Here is a 26,811-nt window from a genome sequence, read left to right as displayed (position 1 = left end):
CCATTGGAGACAAGAGAAGAGGAACAAAGAACAGAGAGGGAAAGATGGGTGTGGTTGAAGAGTACTTGCCAGCCATAGCCATGTTGGGGCTCCAAGCAATTTATGCCATTGTCACCCTCATCTCCAGGGCTGCCCTGTTGGAGGGTATGAGTCCTAGAGTGTTCATCGTGTACAGGCAGGCCTTTGCCACTCTCTCTATAGCACCTGTTGCTTACTTCTCCAGGTCTAAATCCATGAAGCTTTCATTGGATTTCAAGAGCTTTTATCTCATCTTCCTTGCTGCTCTTGCTGGGTACCCTTTACAATACTCTCTTCAAATCACTAATTTTCTTGATTTAATTCTTGATCTTGCAATTGACCTCTAGCTCGGGACTTGAACAGGACGACGATCAATCTCAATTTTTTCTACGAGGGGCTTTTCTTAGCTAGCTCGTCGTTGGCGACCGCGATGGAGAATCTAATTCCAGCAATGACGTTTCTCATAGCCGGGATGGTCGGGTGAGTTATTTGTAGAATTATCAACGGTATGATATTGTCCACTTTGAGCTTAAGCTTTCAGGGTTCTGTGGTCTCATATCAATAGAGATGTATTCTTTACTTCTAAATCCATGATTATTTTCTAAATTAGCTAACGGGACGACTTAAAATTTGCAGTATGGAGAGTGTGAAGATGAAAAATTTGAGGAGCATGGCTAAGATTGGAGGGACAGTGGTTTGTATGGGTGGGGCTATGTTCATGGCCTTTCTAAGGGGACCAAAGCTGCTGAATGCCACACAAGGGTTTGGTGTCAAATCTGCAATATTTGATGTGGAAAGTGGGAGCCATGAGGCTTGGTTGTTGGGGTCACTGAGTCTGCTTGGTAGCTGTGTCTGTTGGTCAATTTGGTTGATATTGCAGGTGCCGGCAATGGAGAGCTATCCTGACAAGCTCTCCTTATCAGCATGGACTTGTTTTTTTTCACTCATACAATCAGTGGGTTTCACATTATGGGTAGAGGGAGCCAATGTAGAAACGTGGAAGATTCATTCGAATACTGAACTTGTTTGTTACCTGTTCTCGGTAAGTAATTTTTTTTTTACAGTTTACCCAATTTAGAGGTGATTTTGGGATCTAATTGTGTTTGGTTGTTAGGGGATTTTTGGGTCAGGAGTTGCGTACTATCTTCAAGCTTGGGGTATTTCAAAGAGGGGACCTGTGTTCTCTGCCGTGTTCATCCCGTTTTGCACCATTATTACAACTGTTTTGGCAGCTATATTTCTTCATGAGGAGATTTACAGTGGAAGGTAAAATTATGAGTTCTTTGCATTGAAGATGATAATTGTGTTTTTTTTTAAAAGGGTTTTCCCCTGGGCTTCTTCTCAAAGTTTTAAAATGCGTAGGGGAAGGTTTCCACACCCTTATGAAGGTGTTTCGTTCTCCTCCCAACCAATGTGGGGCTATTACAATCCACCCCTTTCGTGGTTCAATGTCCTCGTTGGCACTCTTTCCTCTCTCTAATTGACGTGCGATGTGCCAAATCCACCCCTCTTGGGGCCAGCATCCTTACTGGCATACCGTCTCGTGTCTACCTCATTCGGGGAACAGCCTACTCGTTGGCACATAGTTCGATGTTCAGCAGATACTGTCCTCTTTGAGATTCGTGGGAAAGGGGAATGTTTCCACCCCTTTTGAAGGGTGTTGCGTTCTCCTCCCCAACAAATGTGGGACTCTCACAATCCACCCCCTTTGGGGCCAGCGTCCTCACTGGTACACCGTCTCATGTCTACCCCCTTCAGGAAACAGCCTCCTCTGATACCATTTTTAACCACTCAGACCCGCCCCTAACAAATACTGTTCTCTTTTCCTTTTGGACTTCCCCTCAAGGCTTAAAAACGTCTTTCCTAGGTAAAGGTTTCCACACCCTTAAGGGTGTTTCGTTCTCCTCCCAACCAATGTGGGAATCTCACAATAAACAAGGGATACAAATCATGAGAGCTTACACTCAATTTCATTGAAAAAAAAGGTTTTTTTTGTTGGGTTTATGTCACATACGAGTAAAACAATAATATAGGAATTAACTGTTACTACATTCAAACGAGAATGCTTTTACGTTGGGTGATTTTCTAATTTTTTTTCTCATTCGTAAATTTCAGCTTGTTGGGGGGCGTCGTGGTAATTATCGGATTGTACGTATTTCTTTGGGGAAAAGCCAATGAAGGTGTGAAGGAAGAAGACAAAGAAAGGAGTAGAATTGAAAAACAAGAGGGTTGTGAATCAAATTCAGTGGATAAGAACAGTTACAAAATTGATATGGAAGAACCTCTATTGAAGGGATGTACAGATCATATTGACAACTAGACACAAAGGGATTCAATACCCTCACGTTGCATTTATGATCCACTTGTTCAAAAAAGGAAACCAATGTGTAGGATGTTTTTTATTTTTTAATTCTTGTACCTTTTTGTTTCCTTTTGTGTTAATTTTGGAGAGTTGTAAGCTTTAAATTAAGTTAAAAGTTACTTTTGTTCTTCTCTTCAAGTGTGTTAGAATCAAACCAATAGAATACAAGAATAAAGAATAACTTTTTGAATGTCGTGTACCGAAACATGTTCGCTAAAAATGAAATAATATGTGTATATAATTGAGAGGTGGCATCTTCATTGGTATGAAATTTTTCGAGTGAAACTAACAGAAAAGATATGCGGATTTATGTCTAAAGTAGACAATATCATGTCATTATGAAGATTTGTATATATTTGTTGTTCCCAACGATGAGTCATGGCCCAATTAGGTCGAGTTGGTATAATGCTTGGATGTCAAGTAAAAGAGGTGATTGTGAGAGTTTAATGACTTAGACATGTGGAGATTTGTAGTTATGCTATGTTTGGACGATGATATGCTCTAGAGAAACGGATTAAGCTTGAATTCAAATTGGAATAAATAATAATTGAAGGGAGACAGGTAAGAAATCACTACAAGGGGAGTAAGATTCGAATTATCTTGTTATCGAATATCTCAAGGCAAGAACACTTGTTTGAGATTCAAATCACTTCACAAGCAAGATTGGTCATGTCGAGCTTGAATAATTCTACATGCAAAGTAAACTATATAGAATCGCAAATAAACTTTATCATTGACTAAAGGAAAGCACAAATGCTTCCTTTACTACATTTTTCAAGTCTATTTACGAAGTTAACATACATGACTTTTATAGTCTCAAAATGAAAACTCTCAAACGAATTCCAAATGTTGTAACATTTATACTTTATGGCTATAATTAATCATTATGTAAATGTAACTTAAAGCAAATAAAAAGTTTTAAAATACATTAATGAAACATCGTAACTCAAAATTATGATCCACCCAAAATTTATAATAATGAAACTTCATTCTTCTTCGATGTAGCATGAATTGAAATATCTTTTAATAATTTTGACAACATTTTCTTCACATCCTCCTTAAAGTTTATAGTGCATGATTGATATCTTGATTCATATCATAGACTAAAAGATCTTTGCAAGATCTTTGTGCAAAGGGAGAATTGTTGGGAACCCGAAAGAATATATCCATTGAAACAATGTTTTTTAGAACCTTGTTGGGAACCCGAAAGAATATATCCATTGAAAGTATGAAACTAAAAGGAAAGCAGGAAAGTTTTGTTGTAGGTTGTAAAACCTTGTAATTAATGAGTTTATTATTTGATTACTTCTATTTGTAATTTACCATATGTAAAGGGTTTATAATATATGGATAATTTAATGACTCTAGATTAGGACTCTAAATTTCTACTAATCGAAGGTCAAACGTCATTGTACTCTGTTATACAAAAATAAACATTTAAAACTTCATCATAAAACATTGTCATAGATTTATATGTTAGAAAATATTTTTAAAACAATAATACTAAATACTAAATAAAACAAATAAAATATTAAAAGTAAAATCACCCTATACTAATCTAAGTCTAACAAAATAAAATACCACTATTTTATGTACGTGTCATGATCTCTACTTGCAATGTTGTCGTCAGTGTGCCTTGCCTTTACTTGAAATAGAAGTAGCACACAACTTGAGTATTTTAAGAAATGATCCGTAAATAACCCTATTATTGGAGTTAGGGAATGCAAACACATACAACTCGTGATCTAGGGACATATAGTTAAAATCATTATAGGGGTGGTCTCCTGAACAAAACTGAATGTGTAGTACTTCCTTACACATGATCCACACATGCGCGTGTGGATCTCTAGGTGGTTCGCACCCCCTTGGGCCCATCAGAGTTGAGCTAGTTGTCCATAACGATGTCTGGAGGCTAGCAAACCCCTGAGTGCCATGCGAGACATCATCATCATCATAGTGTACGCGTCCGTGCTCATCATCATAAATGAGGAAGTAACTCGATGTATATGTACACATAAAATGCATGAGGTCTCTATAGTTTTATCTTGAAATCATTTTACAACACAACCCTATATACTGTTCACATATTACTTTACTCTAAGTAACATGCATGTTTTGGCCTTTATATGTTCATCATCATTAACATTAACTAGAGTTGCATCTTAAAAAAATCATCGTCATAATACATCATGACATTTAATACATGCACATTATCTTAATATGGAGTAATGTCATATTAAGTTCTATCATCATCATATATTTTACATTGTCATGTTATCATGCATCATCATCATCATCATCATCATACAACGTCACCTTGTAACATCGTCATATAACATCATCATATAACAGTCACATCATTATATATCATCATATAATATAGTCACATCATCATATAATATAAGTATAGATGGCACGTGGAAGGGCCACTGGGCACGTGTCGTCATACATAAAAGTCTTCCGACCAAGATAATAGTAAGACCACTTACTTGGTTGGCCTAGACCAAGGCTACTATGACTCCTTAATTCTAACTTAACGTTGCTCTCTTAAATTTAATCCTAGTTAAGAAGTCTAACAATTATAAATTTGAAGAATTGGATCATAGTTTTGCATAAAATAATTTTAGCTAGCTAAGCATAATTTTGCATAAATACTTTAAACTTGACTCTAAAATTTAAACTAGATTAAAGGTAGTCATACTAACCTTAAACGCTTCCGAAGAGTTGAAACTAGAAAGAAAGAGTTCGAGCATATCAGACCCAAGCCGGATCAGCCAAAATGTCGACCTTGAACGGTCAAAAAGTGTATTCTCCGAATGGCTTCGAATGGTTCAAGTGTGGTGATAAAATGAAGTAAGGGACCTCCCCTGTCGGCCTACTCTCAACCTCTCAACTTAACCAATGTGAGACAATTTTCCTCCTTTTTTTTATTTCTTTCTAATTTTTGGGTTATTATAGATAATGTTGGGTGTCTTATCTTGGTAAGAGTATTACAAATCAGTTTGTTATGATTATAAATAGGTAAATATATGAGTGAGAGTATCATATATAATGAGTTTGCATAAGATTTGACACCAAAATATTTACTCTCTTTTGAGAAAACTAATATTTCACAAGATGATCATATGCAACTCGATCTTAACCATGAGTGAGTTCTGAATTCATGCTTGTGAGAGGTTGTTCTTTGATTTGTCTGAGTGAAAGTGACTTTTTGTTGCGGATACAACGACCCCGAAAAAAAAAAGATAATAATAATAATAAATAAATTATGGACTCTCTCTCCACCTTCCCAAATATCTCTCAACACTTCCTACAACTACAAAATGATCAGCAAAAAATAAACTAAACATAAACAAAAAAAAAGGCAGATTTTGGAAATGAAAAAATAGGAGAAAGAAACCAAGGAAAGATCACTTTGGGAGAGAAAAATTGGAGATACCTTCCCTTCAAGCAAATTTAATAGGAATGGAAAGAGATTGAAAAGTTATCAGTAATTTAGATCTCATTTTCTTTTATCCTTTGCGAGAGATAGAAAAGTTATCTTAGATCTCTTTTTCAATTATTTAGATTTTTAAATATGTGATGACAATAAAAAAAAATGATTGAAAATGGCTTTGTCAATTGCATCTAATTAGATCATCATTATTTTTAGGAAAGAGAAGAAAATTATAATAGATTGATGCATAGACATTTTTACTAAAGGAAAATTAAAATAGATTGAAAATGACTTCTTGAATTGGATAGTCATTTGGGGGAGGGAAGAAAACAGAATAGATTGAAAATATGAGAGTAGTTTTTAGGAAAGAGAAGAAAACATAATAGATTGAAAATAACTTTTGTTAATCTATCGTCATACCAGGAAAGAGAAAAACAAGAATTGATTGAATATTGTTTTATATTTATACAGTGGAAAGAAAAAGAATAGAGAGGGAAGAGAAACAAAGTGGTAAGGAAAATGAAAGAGGTGAGAAATTATTATTATTTGTACTTATAACAAATCATAGTTGGATTGAATGATTGAAGCAACATGAAATAATATTGACATATTTTCAATTTAAGTTTTACTACCCAACCAAAATTTAGAGACAATGAAAACATGGAATTCGATTTTTACTGAGACCGTTTTAGAGCTGTATTTCACATTGTTAGTTGGATTATTAATTAAAATGTAAAATAGTAATGAAAGGTGACGAACTGTTCGATATGAAGCGAACTCTAACAATTTTTGGAGCAGCTCTCGAGGAACGGGAGCTTACGTTAATTAAATTAAGGAATACTTCGGCTAAGGCCAACCAGGTAAGTGGCCTTACTATAGGATAGGCTAAAAATTGTATAAGTTATGATATTGTATGAACTATGTTGTACGATGGCAGTATATGGATTATGATGATGTATGAGTTATGATGATGTATGAGTTATGATGATGTGTGAGTTACGATACTTGATGATGTACTCAGTATATATATATTTTTTTTTATGAATGTCTACTTGATATGTTTGATACACTTTGTGGCAATATGATGAGTATGATGATTGCGTGACGTTTACCTTAATATGATGATTGCGTGACGTTTACCTTAATATGATGATATTTTCCATATTGAGCATGTTATAGGATGATGAGTGCCATATTGCATCATGTCGTTAGATCGACATAGGACACAACCCTAAGAGCGTGAAAATGATATTAATATAAATATCCACGAGTATGTGTTACCTAGAATAACAAAGAGATGAGACTAGAAGGTTGTGTCAGAAGAGACATTATGATGGATTTAGAGGGACCTCATGCATATTGTATGTTCATAAGCATAGGGCTACTTCCCCTAGAGATGATGAGTGTGGACGCGCACCGTATGATGAGGGTGAATGCGCACAAGTGCGAATGCACACAGATGAGGGCGTTCATGAGGCACATGACACTATGGGGTTCCGTTGACCTCTAGACGTTGCTACAGATTAGCTTGACCAAAGGGTCCAGGGGGTGTGCGAGCGCCCTGGAGATTCACACTCGCACGTGTGAGTCGTGTGTAGGGAAGTACTACACATCCAATTTTTCCAAGACTGGAGGCCACCCCTAAGATTAGAGATAGGTTCCTAAATTATAATTGCATGTGTTTGCATTGGCATGGCCCCTATAGTGGGGCCACTTACTGAGTATTGTTTGAAATACTCAGGCCATGTGCCACATCATTTTTCAGGTAAAGGCAAGGCGCACTTGTACGGAGGACGGTGACATCGCGAGTAGAGACTATGGCACGTGCATAGGGTAGACTCATATTTAAATTCTTAGTTTTAAGTTAGAATAGGTTGTTTTGCATTTCATTGTTTTAAATTATTTTGTATTTATTTATTTTTTCTCTAAATTTTAGTATTTTGTATTTAAACACGTAAGACCATGACTGTGTTTTTCAGAGAAGTTGTTTTAAACGTTTTTCGAAGTTTACGTTATAAATGATGTTCATGTAAGAGTTATATTTCCACATTATAGATCAGCATGAGACGTTAGTGGCGACTCTAGATATGTGGAAATTTAGTGTCGTTACAGTTGGTATCAGAGCTCTCGATTTTAGATTCTGTAGACTAGCCTACAATGTAGGCTTGGCACGTTCCATGGTTCCAACGTCGATGCCCCATCACCGTCAGTTACGTCTTGCACAAGATAAGAAAAGAGAAACATTTTCAAACTCGCATGCATTTTTATGTTAATGTTACTAACATTGTTGTGATATTTCACGTATTTATTTAAGAGCATGATGTGATGTGTTGTATGCTGAGTGATTTTGTCTGCAATATGATGTGAACTTACTAGATGTGATGCATAGCATAATTTCATAGGTAATGAGCCTTAGACTTAAGAGATGCTATCTTGGTTTCTAGAACCATGCTGCCTAGACCATGCGAAAGAGTAAGACGAGGAAGGGGACGACCTCCTATTAGAGATAGAGGACGAGGTGAGGCTGAAGAGAGCCCACCTCGAGAGGGATCAGAGACAGGGTTTGAATTAGAATCCTTATTGTATGTATGGTCGGCAAGCAGCCCTAAGAGGGTAGATGTAGTAACTAAGGATAGAGTAAAGAATGACCAAGCAATAGTAGCCGACCGAACTCTAAGCGTAGTCCTAATAGTAGTAAAGATGATCGACTTCGACGTAGTACTAGGCATGGATTGACTAGCTGCAAACCATGCTATTATAGAATGTCGCAAAAAAAAAAAAAGTGATATTTTCACCATCAGTGGGACCTAGCTTTAAATTTAAAGGAACAAATACCAGGGCTACCCCAAAGGTAGTCTCGATGATGAAAGCAAAGAGATTAGTCCAACAAGGCGGTTGGACTATATTAGCATGTGTCGTAGACGTAAGAGGAAAAGAAAAGACCCTAGACAACGTGTCAATCGTAAACGAGTTTTCTGATATGTTTTCGGACGACCTACCTGGAATATCACCTTCCCGAGCGGTCGACTTCATCATCAAACCTGAGGTGGGAACTTGGCCTATTTCTAAAGCACCCTATCGCATGATGCCAGCAAAGTTGAAGGAATTCAAGGCGCAATTACAAGACTTACTCGATAAATGGTTTATTCGACCTAGCGTATCCCCCTAGAGTGTGCGAGTGTTGTTTGTTAAGAAGAAAGAGTGCTTGATACGTCTGTGCATCGATTACAGAGAGCTAAATAAGAGAGTCATAAAGAACAAATATTCTCTCTCAAGAATAGAAGACTTATTCGATCAACTCAAAGAGGCAACGGTATTTTCTAAGATAGATCTGCGGTTCGGTTACCACCAAATTAAGATCAATGAAAAAGACGTACCAAAGACAGCGTTTAGGAAAAGGTACGATCACTACAAATTTGTAGTGATGTCATTTGGCCTCACTAATACCCCAGCTATGTTTAAAAAGGTAGCGAACTGGGTATTCAAGGACTGTCTAGACACGTTCATGATCATGTTCATTGACAACATCCTAGTGTACTCGAAAATAGACCTAGAACACCAGGAGTACCTCCGAAAATTCCTAACCACCCTATGAGAGAACAAGTTGTACGCCAAGTTCTCCAAGTGCGAATTTGGCTACGACAAATCTCTTTCCTAGGACATGTGGTGTCAAAGGACGGAGTATCCGTAGATCCTACTAAGGTTAAAGCAGTCACAAAGTGGGAACGCCCAACTACGGTAACATCAGTATGAAGTTTCTTGGGACTAGCGGGATATTATCGAAGGTTCATGCAGGACTTCGCTAGGATAGCCTCGCTTTTGACATAGTTAACGAGAAAAGGGGTATCATTTATATGGAAGGATGCTTGTGAGGCAAGCTTCTAGAACCTAAAAGAGAGATTGGTAACCGTCCCGATACTCACGGTTCCCAAGATCTCAGAAGTGTATGTAATCTATAGTGACACATTTAAAGAATGGCCTAGGATGTGTGTTAATGAAACATGGTAAAGTTGTTGCATACGCGTCCCGTCAACTAAAAGAATACGAAGATAATTACCCTACCCATGACCTGGAGTTGGCCGCTGTAGTGTTCGTGCTAAAAATTTGGTGACACTACTGTATGGAGAGAAAATTCAAAGTTTAACCGACCACAAGATTTTAAATATTTCTTCACCCAGAAAGAGTTAAATATAAGACAGAGAAGGTAGTTAGAATTGGTGAAGGACTACGATGTAGATATCCAGTACCACCTTGAAAAAGCAAATGTGGTCGCAGACGCTTTGAGTAGAAAGGCGACCCACTCTTCGGCCCTCATTACAAGGGAAGTAAGGGTACAAAGAAAATTCGAGGGAGCCAACATAGTGGTAGCGACTGAGAGAGTCATAACACAGCTGACCCGACTCACAGTTCAACCTATGCTTAGGCAGAGAATTATTACCACCCAACGAGAGGATCCTAACCTATAGAAAGTCCTAGAACAGCTAGACGAAAGTCCAGTAGATGTGTAACGACCCGACAAAAAAAAAAAAGAGATAATAATAATAAGTAAATAATAATTATAAAAATAAAATAAAATAAAATAAAGTAAATTATCGACTCTCTCTCTCCACCTTCCCCAAATATCTCGCCAACCCCTCCAACTGCAAAAGGATCTGAAAAAAACAAGAAAGGAAACGGAAACAAAAATGGCAGATTTTGGGAAGGGAAAAATGGGAGAAAGAAACGTAGGAAAGATCACAGATTTTGGGAGAGAAGAATTGGAGATGGCCTTCACTTCACGCAGATCTAATAGGAATGGAAAGAGATAGAAAAGTCATCGGTAAGTTAGATCTCATTTTCTTTTATTTTTGCACGAGATAGAAAAGTTATCTTAGATCTCTCTTTCAATTATTTAGACTTTTGGATATGGGATCGAAAATCAAAATTGGCTGTGTCAATTGCATCTAAATTGAATCATCATTTTGAGGAATGAGAAGAAAATCATAATGGATGGATGCATAGCCATTTTTACTCAAGGAAAAATTAAAATAGATTGGAAATGGTTAATGACAGTAGTTTTAGGAAAGAAAAAAAATTCAAAATCATTTATGGAATTAATTAGAATCAGATTTCCACCTACATTACCCAGTTATTTAGAGGTTAATTAGCAGTTAGAAATCATGTCAGATCTTTGAATGAGATCATAGATCTTCTCCTTTGTACCATTATTGAGAATTAGATCAACCCTTCATTTACTAAACTGTTAGAATTAAATAGGGGAGAAAAGAATTAAACTGAGGGAGGTTTGAAAAGAATTAAAGAGAGAAAGGTAAAGGAAAAAAATATATATATATAATTAATTAAGTACAAAAAAGAAGAAAAGAAAAAGGTAAGGGGAAGGAAATTATATATATTTAACTAATTAAATACAGGTAAGAAAAGAGAGAGACAGTGGGGAGGAAAATGGAAGCTTTGGTGAACAGAAACAATTTTAAGTAAATACATAGAGTAAAAAAAAGGATACCAAGATATCTATATATATTATATATATTCAATACTCATAAAGTCTTTAATGCTCGCATGAAGAAGCACATGAACCATTGTAGGAGTTAGAGAATTAAACATGAAATTGATGTTATGGATTTTTATAGGTTGGCTTGGATACAAAGGGAAAAATCGAACTTTCATTAAGGATAAATTGGTCACACCCGTATAAGCTAACCAAGTCAGCTAACCAAGTAAGTGGCCTTACTATAGGATAGGCTAAATAATTGTATGAGTTATGATGATGTGTGGATTATGATGCTTGATGATATGTGCGGTATATACATATTTTGTTGAGTGACGCTTGATATGTTTGACGCACGTTGTGGCATTATGATGAGCATGATGATTGCATGATTTTTAACTTAATATGATGTTGTTTTCCATATTCAGAATGCTAGATGATGATGAGTGCCATATTGCATCATGTCGTTGGATCGACGTAGGACACAACCCTAAGAGCATGAAAATGATATTAATATAAATATCCACGAGTATGCGTTACCTAGAGTAACAAAGAGATGAGGCTAGAGGGTTGTGTCAGAAGAGACATTACGATGGATTTAGAGGGACCTCATGCATTTTGTATGTTCATAAGCATAGGGCTACTTCCCCTAGAGATGATGAGTGCGGACGCGCATCTTATGATGAGCACGAATGCGCACAGGTGCGAAAGCACACAGATGAGGGTGTTCATGAGGCGCATGACACTATGGGGTTCCGCTGACCTCCGGACGTCGCTACAGATTAGCTTGACCAGAGGGTTCAGGGGGTGTGCGAGCGCCCTGGGGACTCACACTCGCACGTGTGAGTCGTGTGTAGGGAAGTACTACACATCCAATTTGTCCGAGACTGGAGGCCACCCCTAAGATGATTAGAGATAGGTCCCTAAATCATGATTGCATGTGTGTGCATTTACATGGCCCCCTATAGTGGGGCCACTTACTGAGTATTCTTTGAAATACTCAGGCCGTGTGCCACTTCATTTTTCAGGTAAAGGCAAGGTGCACTTGTACGGAGGACGGCAGCATCGCGAGTAGAGACTGTGGCACGTGCATAGGGTAGACTCATATTTAAATTTCTAGTCTTAAGTTAGAATAGGTTGTTTTGCATTCCATTGTTTTAAATTATTTTGTATTTGTTTTTGTTTTCTCTTAATTTCAGTATTTCATATTTAAACACGTAAGACCATGGCTGTGTTTTTTCAGAGAAGAAGTTGTTTTAAATGTTTTTTTTTTTTCTGAAATTTTCGTTATCAATTATGTTCATGTAAGAGTTATATTTCCGCATTATAGGTGAGCATGAGACGTTAGTAGCGACTCTGAGTATGTGGAAATTTAGGGTCGTTACAAGATGGATTCTCAAAGTCCTCAAATGAAGGACTATTGTGTCAGGGACGCCTATGTGTTTCGGCAATAGAGGATTTAAGGAAAGAGATACTGACAGAAGCACACAACTCGCCATTTGTCATGCATCTGGGAGGTACTAAGATGTACCAAGATTTAAAACCGAAGAGCATGAAGAGGGATGTGGCCGAGTTTGTGAGCAATTGCTTAGTTTGTCAACAAGTGAAAGCTCCTAGACAAAAGACAGGGGGTTGTTGCAACCCCTAAGCATACCGAGTGAAAGTGGGAAAACATAGCGATGGACTTCATCATAGGATAACCCAAAACGCCCAAAGGCTATACAGTGATCTTGGTAGTTGTCGATAGGTTGACCAAGTTAGCACACTTTCTACGTGGGAAAGCCACATATACAGTTGACAATTTGGCACAACTATATATGAAAGAGATAGTAAGACTACATGGAGTCCCAGAGTCTATAGTGTCGGATCGGGATCCACGCTTTACATCAACATTTTGGCGCAAACTTCAAAAAACACTAGGTACCCGCCTCGACTTTAGTATCGCCTTTCACCCCCAAACAGATGGACAAACGAAGCGTTTAAACCGAATTCTAGAGGACATGTTACGCACTTGCATACTAGATTTTAAGGGAAGTTAGGATTCCAAACTCTATCGGATGAAATTCTCGTATAATAACAGCTTCCAAGCAACTATTGGAATGGTATCGTTTGAGGCTCGATACGAAAAACGGTGTAGGTCCCCACTATGCTGGGATAAAGTAGGCGAGAGAGAGTTAGTAGGACCCAAGCTGGTTTGACTCACCAATGAGGCTGTCCAGAAAATTCGAGCAAGGATGCGTATCGCTCAAAGTAGATAGAAAAGCTACGCTGATGTAAGGCGTAGAAGCCTGGAGCTTAAGATAGGGAACCCAGTATTCCTCAAGGTGGCACCTATGAAAGGTGTCTTGAGGTTTGAACGTAAGGGCAAGTTAAGTTCTAAATTCATTGAACCATTCGAGATCCTAGAGCAAGTTGGTCCAGTAGCGTATAAGTTAGCCCTACATCTAGCCCACTCAGGAGTACACGATGCATTTCATGTGTCGATGTTGAGGAAGTACATTACAGACCCTATCCACGTAATAGACTACAAACCACTCCAACTCAATGAAGATCTGAGCTACGAAAAAAAACCAGTAAAAATCTTAGCTGGACGGAATCACCATAACGAGGAAGCCACGTGAGAGAGTGAGGACCAAATAAGAGAAAAATACCCCGAGCTAGCACAAAATTTGAGACTTTCGAGGACGAAAGTTCTTTTTAGGGGTAGATAATGTAACGACCCGAAAGAAAAAAAAAAGAGAGATAATAATAATAATAAAAAATAAAAAAGTAAATTATCAACTCTCTCCCTCCACCTTCCCCAAATATCTCGCCCACACCTCTTACAACTACAAAATGGTCTGCAAAAAAGAAACTAAACAGAAACAAAAAAAAAAAGGCAGATTTTGGGAAGAAAAAAAAAAAAGAAAGAAACAAAGGAAAAATCACCCATTTTGAGAGAGAAAAATTGGAGATGACCTTTACTTCAAGCAAGCAGATTTAATAAGAATGGAAAGAGATAGAAAAGTTACAGATCTCATTTTCTTTTATCTTTTTGCAAGAGATAGAAAAGTTATCTTAGATCTCTTTTTCAATTATTTAGATTTTTGGATATGATAATCAAAATTTATTGAAAATGGCTTTGTCAATTGCATCTAAATTGGATCATCATTTTTAAGAAAGAGAATAAAACGATAATTGATTGATGCATAGGCATTTTTACTAAAGGAAAATTAAAACAGATGAGGGTGTTCATGAGGCGCATGACATTATGGGGTTCCGTTGACCTCCGGACGTCGCTACAGATTAGCTTGACTAGAGGGTCTAGGGGGTGTGCGAGCGCCCTGGGGATTCACACTCGCACGTGTGAATCGTGTGTAGGGAAGTACTACACATCCAATTTATCCGAGACTGGAGGCCACCCCTAAGATGATTAGAGATGGGTCCCTAAATCATGATTGCATATGTTTTCATTTGCATGGCCTCTATAGTGAGGCCACTTACTAAGTATTCTTTGAAATACTCAGGCCATGCGCACTTGTACGGAGAACGGTGACATCGCGAGCAGAGACTGTGGCACGTGCATAAGGTAGACTCATATTTAAATTCTTAGTTTTAAGTTAGAATAGGTTGTTTTGCATTCCATTGTTTTAAATTATTTTGTATTTGTTTTTTTTTTTCCTCTAAATTTCAGTATTTTGTATTTAAACACGTAAGACTATGGCTGTATTTTCCAGAGAAGTTGTTTTAAACGTTTTTCGAAGTTTACGTTATAAATGATGTTCATATAAGAATTATATTTTCGCATTATAGATGAGCATGAAACGTTAGTGGCAATTCTAGATATGTGGAAATTTAGGGTGCAGATTTAATAAATTTATCATTTTGGGACTAACAAATAAAGAGTTTGGGAGCTAATTTTGAGATTTGAACAATAACATTACATTTGTTTATTGGAGAATTAGTTGTTCTTAAGATATAAGACATAATTAATAGAGAAAAATGTACTATTGATCCACATAATTTAACATGTAAATAACCAATGTATTATTGATCCACGTGATTAACATGTGAATGACCAACTTTTTGTTTTTTTTGTTTTTTTTGGTAAGAAGTCTTAAGAGTTTGAGATCCCAAGATGCTCTAACTTGACTTAATGCACTATACTCTTAGTTTAAATAAGGTGAGACCTCGAAAATTATATCGAGACAACAAAAAAAAAGAAAAAAAAAGTGACGGGACTAAACTGGTCCAACTAAATTGATTGATCTGTTCGATCAGCTGAATCAAGATCACATTTTCAACCTACGAACGCTCCTCCCTCATTTGCACATTTTCTAGCAACGACAATGATCTCCAGTACCACACACATTACCTCTTGCAACATCACTGCCCATTAGTTATAATGGATCTACTCATGACTAACAACAATAGTGAAAACAAAGTTGAGGAACCAAAACCATAAGAACCCAACTTTAGAAAACAGCAATTGAAATGGAATTCGAGGGATAACTCATGCATACAACAATCATGACGATCGAACAACAAGAAACAATCACAAACGACGCCCAAATGGTAGGAAAAAAAATGAAAAATCGATCTTTTGCAATCAACTTTGGTTGCATTTTTTTTAGGATATCCACTCACCATGTTAGGGTGAATAACTCTTTTCCATTTTCATCCCCGTCTCCTACTTCAATTTTCATCTTTTCGAAAATTTTCATTTATTTTTGTCATGATCTAGAAATTCTTCACCATGAATTTGCGTGGATTAAGTTTCCCGAGAGAATTTTTCTCCATATTTTGTATATACTTTTACAAAAAAATATTAATTTTAATTTAGATAAAAATTACTACCGGAATAAAAACAATATACAGAACTATCGATTTGACTAGAGATCACTTCCTTTGTCGATGATAGGCATTGTATTCTCTATTGTTTCGAAAAGCACAGCAACCGACCGAGTAGACGATGATGAGGAAGACGAAGAATACGATGTTGACTAAGGCAACCTTCTTCCAGTTTGTCTTAATATTATCGAGCAAGCCAGCCTTGCAGGCCAAGCAGTTGAAGCACAAAACGTCGGGCTCATTTCCCCATAATTTACAGTCGGGGTTGGGCGAGGTTGTAGCGTTGTTCTTGTCCCACACAATTGGGCTCACATACTTGAAATCGCAGTCGTTTGAAGGTTTACAACAACCAAACTGCACGTTAGAAGAAACAAAATTAGTGTAGAAACAAAATTAGAAGGTGATGTATATAAAGAACACTAATATTGATTATAAACGTTAAATATTCGTAATCATTATAATGATCTTAAAAATAAGGTAAGGTTGGATTATCAAATATTCAAAAATTAAAATGCATCACTAACATTAATTATAAACATCAAATATTCGTAATCATCATAATAATCTTAAAAATAAGGTAAGGTTGGGTTGTAACCCTATTTTTCGGTTAGTAACAGCCTAAACCCACCACTAACCGATAGTGTTCTCTTTGAGTTTTCCCTTTTAACCTTGGTTTTTAAAACGAGTATGCTAAAAAGAAGATTTCACACTCATATAAAGAATATTTGTTCTCCTCCCTCAACTGAAGTGGTATCTCACAGTGTGTGTCTAGTTGACCTAATAAAAAAATGTTAACCCGCAAAGGGTCGGTCGAGCTAACCCAATAAAAAATAAATCAAAAAAGTAAACAAATATTAAACAAAAATAAATAAAACGCTATAAAATGTTTTCATAATATAAGCTATAGTTTCCTACTCTATTATAGCATCCATTATAGCTATAAAAAAACGAAGTCTCAACCTTTTAATAACCTGGACTGTCACGACATACGAAAAGCGCTATAAAATATTTTCATAGCAACATATATAAGCTATAGTTTCCTATTTTATTATAGCATCCATTACCGCTATTAAAAAAAAAAAAAAAAAGTCTCAGACTTTGAATAACATGGACGGTCGAAAAACGCTATAATACGTTTTCATAGCAACATATAGAATATATAGTTTCCTACTCTTTATAGCATCAATTATAGCTATGAAAAAAAATAAAGTCTCAAACTTTTAATAACATAGGCTGTCACGACATACAAAATACGCTATAAAATGTTCAATAGTAACATATATAAGATATAGTTTCCTACTCTATTATAGCATCCAGTATAGTTATAAAAAAAACAAAGTCTCAGACTTTTAATAACATAGGCGGTCACGACATGTGAAAAACGCTATAAAATGTTTTCATAGCAACATATATAAACTATAGTTTCCTACTCTATTATAGCATCCATTACAGCTAGAAAAAAAAATAGAGTCTCAAACTTTTAATAACATAGGTAGTCATGACATACGAAAAACGCTATAAAATGTTTTCGTAGAAACATATATAAACTATAATTTCTTACTCTATCATAGCATCCATTACCGCTATAAAAAAACAAAGTCTCATACTTTTAATAACATGGGCTGTCACGACATACAAAAAAAAAAAAGCTATAAAACGTTTTCATAATATATAACCTATAGTTTCCTACTCTATTATAGCATCCATTACAGCTATAAAAAAAAACAAAAAAACAAAATCTCAGACTTTTAATAACATGGGCTGTCACACAAACATACAAAAAAAACGTTATAAAACATTTTCATAGCAACATACAGAAGCTATAATTTTCTACTCTACTATAGCATCTATTATAGCTATAAAAAAGAGCCCTATAAAAAAATCTCAAACTTTGAACAACGTAGACTATCACAACATACGAAAAACGCTATAAAAAATCTACAATAGCGTGTTTTAAACACATCTTTCTAACATTAACCAAATTCCCACCAGCTCAAAAACTCAAATTGAATAGCATTGTTACCTGAAAGGAAGACAAGCTCTCCTTATAGAACTCTTCAACATTATCCATAGAATACTTCTCAGAAAATCTGTTGCAAATCTTGGCATCAATCAAGCAGCTCTTAATTGTGCTCCAATTGTCCTTAGAACTCACCCTATTCTGCAGCCAATCAGAGTAATCCCCAAGCCTATACTCCTTATACCCCCGGTGCGACAAGGCCTCGCCGGCGCCCTTATTGGTGACCACAAAAGCAAAGATAGTGAAAGCAAAGAGCACAGCAATAAGAACAAACATGACCAAAAGGTATAGCCATAGAAGCCAAGAGATTCTACACCACGCGCCGCAAACGCCGGCGAGTGATATGAACATTAGAAAAACGCCGATTATGATTACGGGTTTGTCTAAGTACTTGGCGCATTCGGTGGTGGCTTGTGTGCTCAGCCAAATGCCGACCAGCAGAATTGGGATTGAGAGTAAGAAGGTGATGAAGTTCAGGACTCCGACCAGGCTGTTGCTTATTCGAGGCATTGTCCAGAAGAGGTGTTTCTGAGTGTTGAATGGACTGAATTTGAGCGAGTATATAATGACAGCTTCTCACGCGCTTCGGAATTTGGATACTCGCTGTGAATGAGTGCCACGTGTTACAATTCTGTTTTTTTTTTATTTTCGGGGCTTTTAAGGAAGGTTTGACATTCTCCTCTCAACTTTTAAATTAAAGTTATTTAATTCCTTAACTGATAAGCATCTGTTACGGTTAAAAAGATATTTACTATACAATATCTTTTCATTTATTATTATTTCTATATCTTTATAATTTATTTTATTATATAAATAGAGAACTTTCATACATAATTTGAGTAATCTAGTCATTTGGACCTAATTGTCATGAATTTGCTACATCATACGGAACGATTGTGAGGAGTACGTTAGGCAAAACCCTTTCTCCCTTTATCTGAATGTGAGTAAATATATCATATTGATTGCTCAACTACACGACTTTACAAGCCTTCCTTTTTTACCAGAGCTTCGTGGGTATTTTTCCTGTAGTTATCAGGTGGTTCTTGTCAAATTCGATTGGGTGTTCAACCTATAAATCTGCTATCGTGAAGCAAGGAGCTGAGTCTAAACTCATTAATCTTCAAATGAACAGTGCTTTACGAGCTGAGTCTAAACTCATTAATCTTCAAATGAACAGAGACTAAATTTATAATTTAATTTTTTTTTAATTTGGTAGATTTGTTAATAAAATGAAATGTTTGTTTTGAAGAGAAGGATAAACACATTAATCTTCAAATGCTCATGGATATATCTTTTTAGGTAATTTACTTGTAACAACTTGATTTTTTTTAAAGACTAAATTGATATTGAAGAGATTTTACACAAGTTTTATGAAGGGAGTCGGAGTTGATTCGAACTGGAAAGTGGCATATTCTGTAAACGTCAAGAATCTAAAAAAAATTTGTAAGTTTTTAGCCGTTGACAATCTTACTCAATTATTTTTTTGTTGTGTTTGACTAAAAGTTCTAAGAAAAATATCTTACCAAAGATGGGTTAAAAGTCTACCATTTTATTTAAGAAACTAAGTTAATTCGAGTTGTGCTAGAAAGTTATGAAAAAAAAAATCGAAAACTGATTTTGGAAATCTAGAAATTTTGATGGAAGAGTCGAATGCGCGAATGACAACACGTGAGAGAGAGATTTTATGAATTTTGGAACTCCTAACACATAAAGAATCTAGCTCGAGAAGGCGCACGTCATCCAAGTAAGTAACCATATATAACTTTAGGCAAGTAATAATTGTAAGGATGGGTAAGGATGTGCTAGCATGCGTGGATTCCTTACTTTAGGTGGTTAGAAAAGACATGTTAAGGACTTCAGAAGGGCGTTTTTGGATGAATATGTATAGTATGTATGTTATGATAAAATGACCGCCATGCCCTTAGGTTGAGATTTTCGATAAACATGTTTTATGTATTATGCTAAGCTAGAAAGAGAATATGCATGACCAAAGTACGAGTTGGTCAATGTGGTTGAGTATGTTATGCATGATGTAAGAAATTGTCAATGTTGTTGAGTTGGTCAATGAGCTATTGTGATTCTGTGCTTTGGATGATTGATGGATGCTATTTCCCCATTGAGCTAAGCTTTTTTACTTATGAGTGTGCATGATACAGTATGTGTTAGCTCCATGTGTTCGACTATGTGTTCTCTTTGTGGAGCTTGTTTATCTGCACAAAGCTAGGGCATTAGAATTAGGTTGGCTAAACAATGACCTAGGTCAAGATGCCTCTAGTAGACTAAGCACCTTAGAATCATGAGCGACAATCAAAGGGTCTAGACCCTAGTGCTTCCAGGCTAAGACAGACTCAATGAGTCAAAACAGAGCAACCTGGAGCCAGAAGACCGCATTAAGCCACCTAATTACCCTAGGAATCCAATAAATCTCACCTAAGGTCCAACGGAGCCACAAAACTGAGCGAAAAATATATGTTGAGCTTGAATTCTCCTTAAGACTGGTTGTGAGCATGTCAAGATCATGACGCTGCATGGTTGAAAAAGTACGACCATGACACAGCACACGTGCCATTTGTCCCTCAGTCGCAACTCATCCCCGGCTTGCTCCAATGTGCGGCTTCTGTTTTGGCTAATCTAGCATGTTTGGATTGGCTTCGACCTACTTGTAATCTTGAAACTTATTCCTAACATTTTGGATTGTCTCAAAACTAGTCAATTTAAGTTTTTTTTTTTTTTTAAGCTAAAAATCCATTTAGTTGATAGCATGAGATGAATTAAATAGTATATTATGCTCTAATTCAATGTCGTGGGTCGACATAGGATTGAATCAAATTTTGAGAAATAGATAGGGGCCAACTCTAGGAATATTTAAGCAACCAAGTAAGTAGTTTTACAAGACGAATATTATGACGTATGATGTTGATATAGTGACTCTGTTTCAAATAGAAAATTTTGACTCCCTTTCAAATCCCAACCAACATGGAAATTCGTTAGGTAACTCCTAATGTAACAGCCCAAGCCCATACCGGTGAGCAGGCATGGGCTGTTGCACCTAATTTCAAGGCAGGAATATCAAGACCAAATAAACGGATCGCAATTCACATTTGTTCAAATTCTACCAAAAGCCATTTTCTATAACAACAATTATTAATAGGTAAAGCAGCCATACAAGACCTGGTTATGCAAGCTAAGGATTTGGTCAACTAAGTGATGCTGCCACAATAAGATATGCAATGAATCCTCAACATCTTTTGGCACTTCATTTGTCGCCCCATCTAACGAAACTCTGTCCAGTTTAGAGCCATGGTTGCTTTCATCCGTTCTCAACTAAAATCACAAGAACCATTTTCAGAAACCAACAATAAAATGGTGCAGAGTTAGATGGGATGAAGAACGGAAGTCAAATGATGAGAATAATGCATTGGATCAATTCACCCTTGTCCACAATCAACAATTGAGAGTTATAACTACTCCAGAAGACTTGAAAGAAAAATGCTATCCTTTATTATTTTTTGAGATGCGAGGAAAAATTATGGAACTCGGAAAGTTTCTTCATAGAACTTTGGAACAAACATAAATTCACAATCTGTGCTTTCCAGGTGATGAACATTCCTTCAAAGAGGGCCAGGGAATGTGCCGTTCTCTCTTTGCTCGTTCCATTTTTCGACCTGCAGAAAAGATGCGGTTATTCACATGCATGTAATGAGTGGAAGAAACTCGTTTATTAGGTTTCATCCCATTTGAGCAGGACGTCCCAATTAAGCATACCAATAAGCTGTTCATAATCAATTTTTGTACTTTTCTGAATTGATTTATACAATTTATAGTAGAAGCAAGGTAATAAAATGCTAAAACGAGAAGGATTTATTGTATAAACAACAACTATAATAATTATAATAGTAATAATAGTAACTGTATTTGTATGATCTAAAAGAAATACAGATGATATTCCCATTTCTTATGGAGTAACCATGGCTGATAGACACTCCATAAGTCATAGAATTATGGTGCAGATATGCATGAGCATGGTGTCAAGGTCATGCTCGTCCAAGGAGTGTTGCCCATGGCTACATACCATGCCATGCTAAACCCTTTTAACTTATTTTATGTTGTATTGCCTTACTATTATATTTTTTTTGGTTGTATGACCATTCGACGAAATCATGTCTAGGCCAGCTAGACCTAAATCGCCCTATTGGGGGTGTGACTAGTTGTCTAACTCCTCCCCTGATTTTGTATGACCATTTGGCGAAATCATGTCTATACCAGCTAGACCCTGAACCGCCCTATCGGGGGTGTGACTAGTTGTCTAACTCCTCCCCTGATTTTGTATGACCATTTGGCAAAATCACGTCTAGGTCTGTCACACCTGAATCGCCTCAAAATGTACTATAGGGGGGGATGCAACTAATTGTCAAATTCTCCCTACCCGAAAAAGTTATATGCTACTTATGTTGTTGTGTTGTCTTTTGCTTGTATGCCATATAACATTGCTTTCAATTTCTCTCAATTTTGCTTTCAAACTCTCTTTCAAAATCTCCCCGCCCCGTTTTCTAAAACCTTCTTCTCAAATCAGGGTGAGAGGCTTGAGAATACGTTGTCTGGCCATAGGCACCGCGAATATAGGTTGGTTTGACTCATTTGCTACTGAGAAGTGAGTGCCGCACAATCAACTGCCAAGAAAAGTGCGATTGTGAAACGTGACACCTATAACAAAAAGTATAACCCCATCTACAAAAGTTTGGATGGTTCCTAAATATCTAATCTGTCCCTTTTTTTTTTTTTTTTTATGGTTGTCCCTAGACTTCTAAAATTTCAAGTTTAATATTTCAACTTTCACTAAAATTTATATATGTTAGTGCCTAAACTGATAGAAACCTAAGAACTGAAATGATATTGAAAGACAAAAGATAAAAGAACTACAATTAACTCCCAAATAATTCAAGATATTTGGACCATCCCCTCTTTGAGCTCACCCACTCAAGCCCGAACCAACTAAACTATTGCCCATCTCCATCTCCTCTCACTCCCTATATTTATAACCAGGTTCGATGCTGATGCCTAATACACTCTTAATACCCTACTAATATTTCTAACTTCTACCCTAATCACATTTCTATCAACCACCAATGTTCCTTTCACTCTCATACTGTTTTTAAGAAATTACAGTTCATCCAAGCAAAAGATTTCCACATAAATTCCCATTTTTCCACGTCTTGCCAATCATGACATTTCATTATGTTTTCCTTGGGTATTTATCTCTTTCTGTAACCACAACATGGATATGTCCTTCATAATTTCTACGGCTCATCAGACACTCAGCAATATGATAGCTCTAGGACTTCAGCAGTATGATATAGTCGTCCAACCATTCCAAGATTGTAACAGCCCAAGCCCACAAACCCACCGCTAGCAGATATTGTACTTTTTGGACTTTACCTTTCGGGTTTCCCCTCAAAGTTTTTAAAACGCGTCTCCTAGAGGTTTCCACACCCTCATAAAGAATGTTTTATTCTCTTCCCCAACCGATGTGGGATCTTAGAATCCACCCCCATTTGGAACCTAGCGTCCTCGCTGACACATCTCTCCAATCGATGTGGGATCTCACAAAGATTTTCAACTCGCCTAGCAGAAAATCAAATTTATGTCTTCCCACTTCCTCTGGGCAAAACTTCCTTTAAAGTCCAACTTGAAATCCAATCTGAATTTCTAACTTTAGATCCTACAAGCACACACTGTAGATGTAAACATTTTCCTATATTGATTATACTGATCAACCATCTAGAACCTATGTTACATAAGAAACTACACGTGCGTGCAGAAGAGGAAATGTCACCTAGAGAGAGCTCCATTTTCATTTTCACAAGGGAGCTTCTTAGGAGTGCTCTTGTTCATAAAGGTTTAAATAATATTTTGTTAGTCCCTGCATTTAATATTCTCCCAATTTCAAGACTAATAGTTAATACCCAAGACTCACTAATAGTTAATAAAGTTTATGCCTCATAAGTGAGGAAAAATATCAATCCTAACTTCGCAATTGGTTAATAATATAACATTTCAAACATTATTATAAACATTTAATCTGATGCCACAGGGCGCAAAGATAAATCATAAATGTACTGTAGATTATAGAATTAAAAATCATATGCATGTAAAAGATAAACGAATTTCAAAGCGAAAATAACTTCAGCAGCTGATTATATTATAAACATTTAATCTGATGCCACAGGGCGCAAAGAAATCAAAAGAAGACTTCCCCTGGATCAGAGAATATTTTCTGATTGGAACATAGAATCTAATCTAGAGCGTAACAAACTTGAGCAAGGAAAAATAGGATCAGACAAATTCTAATTACTTTAAAAACACTAAGTGCAACAAAGAACTCACCCATTCACCAGGGCAAAGGGCACGATAATACTTTGCAAATCTCTCACATTCACCAGATTCCTCACCCTTTGCTGCCAGGCACCTGTAGAAAGTTTTGCACATTTAAGGGGAAAACTAACGATCAGAACAGAGAAGACTATAGCGTTGTAGACCCTTTCATTTTTCCATTTTAACTCTCATCTCAAGTTGTAAGAAAAATGCACCTGTGGAACTCAATGTAACGAGTGAAACAGTGCCTGGTTTGATTTGTAGTAGGGAATCGGAAGTCAGCAGGTGCTGTTTTCAGCTCAATCTGGGACGACAAACAAGAAGACATAGAACTAATAAAAATATAGAATAGACATCGAAGAGCATCATCTTCTTGAAGGATTACCGCTTGCCTTATAAATACTCAATATATCTGTTTGCCAGTGCGACAAAAAGATACACATCACTAAAGTTTCATCCAGTCAGATATGAGTAGTTTGTAATCATTTTCCTGATAACATTTTTCCAACATTGCAACATTTTACTAATTATTTTGTGTCCTACACGCCAACTCTGGCATACAACAAGATGCAAACTGACACCCCTAGGTTACAATCTTCAATTATTGACAACAGTAAGAAACATTATCTACAATATGTTCGCAATGTCAAGTATGAAGAACGGATAGGTACAATATATACATGAAAAACGGATTTTTTTTTTTTTTTTTTTTTTAAATTTAAACATTTGTTTCATGCATAAAATTATGCTAAATTGACACAGTTTGATGTGATTCTGATCTTTCATCTATTATTGCTTATTGGGAGTTCTGTTTACTATCCTTCTTGAATGGAGATGATGTCTCGTCCTTCCCATGTCTTATCTTCTACTATTCTAATAAAAAGATATTTCTGAAAGCATCAATTCTATATGCCATAGTGTGAAGTTTACTTAGGAAAGGGTCAAAGAATTTGTATTTGACACGATATACAGTGTTGAATCTCCTCTTCTCAGATATATATATTTTTTTTTTTCACAATATGTCAATAATCTTCAATCAAAAACATTTTAGTAGAATCCTTATTTTCTCGGAATATGTCAGTATTCATGATGTGAATCTTAATTTTGGTACTGATGGGAAAATTCAAAAAAGGGGATTTTCTAGTCTCTTCGTTTGTAAACAAGAAAATTCCTTCTCAAACTTCAATTCACAACTTTATGAGCGACATCAACAGAAAAAACATTCCTCTCCTCTGTTTTCCTGTTGTTTCATTCATTTCATAACCAATGTTTGTCATTCAAATTAAAATAGCCATTATTTTCCTTACATTTTTGCAGCTTCCAGCATCTTATTATGCCCAAAATTAACCTAAAGGTAACAGATCGAAGGTTAAGACTCCGGTCAACACATCCAACAAGCGTCGAAGAATTCCATGGCTCGTCGCACGCGGAACATAATCCCTCATCTAAATTCTAAAGAAATTCCAATCCTACAACTACGTTGGAAATTATGAACGGTGAAGCTGGTTTGTAGAATGCATTGAAAAAGAAATAAAGCAGAAACACTATTCCTCTAAACTTAATCCAGATCATGCGTATAATCCAAACCGAAAAAATAGTTAAACAAAAAAAAAAAACAGAGAACAAAACAAGCATTAACAGAAACATACTCCTTATACAGAAAACGATTATTGCACCCAAATCGAGGCCGTTAATGATTGGGAAAAGGAAATGATAAATACAGAATATGAAATGAAAAAAGAAAAAATTGATTCACTGCCATAGATTTTTCTTGAAACTAAACACATAAGAAGGCGAAACGAAGCTTACCTCGGCCATGACTGATTAGATTCAAGCTCCAAGAAATGGAGATCAAACGGAAGACTCTGTAATAACGTGGACGAAGACGCAGTTAAAGTTGAGCCAATAAGAAATCATATAAGAACTCGTAGAAGGGCCAAATCTATATGGGCCTTTGTTGGGCCATCCAAATTCAGCCCATTAATTTACTATTATTAAATGCTAAATTAATAAAAATATTTCGTTTTTTTTTTTTAAATATCTCTAAATTTTTAAAAAGTAAAAAAAAAATGCAACGGGATGGAAATATTAATATTTTGTTTTTAAAATATTCTTAAATTTTTAAATTATTTAAAAAATTATTCTTAAACAAGTTTCATTAATACTTTTAAAAAGAATTAAAATTTAAAAAATTTTAAATTTCTTTTAAAAAAAATTTTGACTCTCCACAATGGTATGATATTGTCCACTTTCAGCTCTCGAGAGTATTCTTTGATTATAAACCC

General features: G+C 36.1%; 3 protein-coding genes across 4 annotated transcripts in view; 1 reads left to right on the top strand and 2 right to left on the bottom strand.

The window, feature by feature from the left end:
* On the top strand, positions 1 to 2,518 carry LOC111444250 (WAT1-related protein At4g30420-like). Its single transcript, XM_023082274.1, has 5 exons — positions 1 to 292; positions 382 to 498; positions 655 to 1,060; positions 1,133 to 1,284; positions 2,134 to 2,518. The coding sequence occupies exons 1-5, from the start codon at positions 45 to 47 to the stop codon at positions 2,336 to 2,338; spliced, it is 1,128 nt and encodes a 375-aa protein (XP_022938042.1). The 5' UTR covers positions 1 to 44; the 3' UTR covers positions 2,339 to 2,518.
* A 13,616-nt stretch (positions 2,519 to 16,134) lies between these two features.
* On the bottom strand, positions 16,135 to 18,677 carry LOC111444215 (tetraspanin-8-like). Its single transcript, XM_023082225.1, has 2 exons — positions 18,158 to 18,677; positions 16,135 to 16,488 (listed from the first exon to the last, which is right to left on the bottom strand). Exons 1-2 carry the CDS (start codon positions 18,662 to 18,664, stop codon positions 16,183 to 16,185), a joined length of 813 nt encoding a protein of 270 aa, XP_022937993.1. The 5' UTR covers positions 18,665 to 18,677; the 3' UTR covers positions 16,135 to 16,182.
* Positions 18,678 to 21,546: 2,869 nt separating this feature from the next.
* The window catches only part of LOC111443962 (cytochrome c oxidase subunit 6b-2-like), a 34,343-nt gene continuing 29,078 nt past the window's right edge, over positions 21,547 to 26,811 (bottom strand). Inside the window, exons 3-6 of one of the 2 annotated variants that reach the window (XM_023081837.1) lie at positions 26,336 to 26,361; positions 24,742 to 24,830; positions 24,539 to 24,620; positions 21,547 to 21,819 (exon numbers count right to left, since the gene is read on the bottom strand). In XM_023081837.1, the coding sequence (XP_022937605.1) occupies positions 21,766 to 21,819; positions 24,539 to 24,620; positions 24,742 to 24,830; positions 26,336 to 26,344 (234 nt within the window). In that variant the 5' untranslated portion in view covers positions 26,345 to 26,361 and the 3' untranslated portion in view covers positions 21,547 to 21,765. Of the gene's footprint in view, positions 21,820 to 24,538; positions 24,621 to 24,741; positions 24,831 to 26,335; positions 26,442 to 26,811 lie in introns of those variants that run through there. The other variant, XM_023081836.1, reaches the window with a different exon arrangement.

This window comes from Cucurbita moschata, unplaced genomic scaffold (assembly GCF_002738365.1).
Source record: "Cucurbita moschata cultivar Rifu unplaced genomic scaffold, Cmos_1.0 Cmo_Scf00006, whole genome shotgun sequence".
NCBI classification, from domain to species: domain Eukaryota; kingdom Viridiplantae; phylum Streptophyta; class Magnoliopsida; order Cucurbitales; family Cucurbitaceae; genus Cucurbita; species Cucurbita moschata.
Note: the sequence above shows the minus strand (reverse complement) of the source record. Positions and strands in the feature narration are given on the sequence as shown.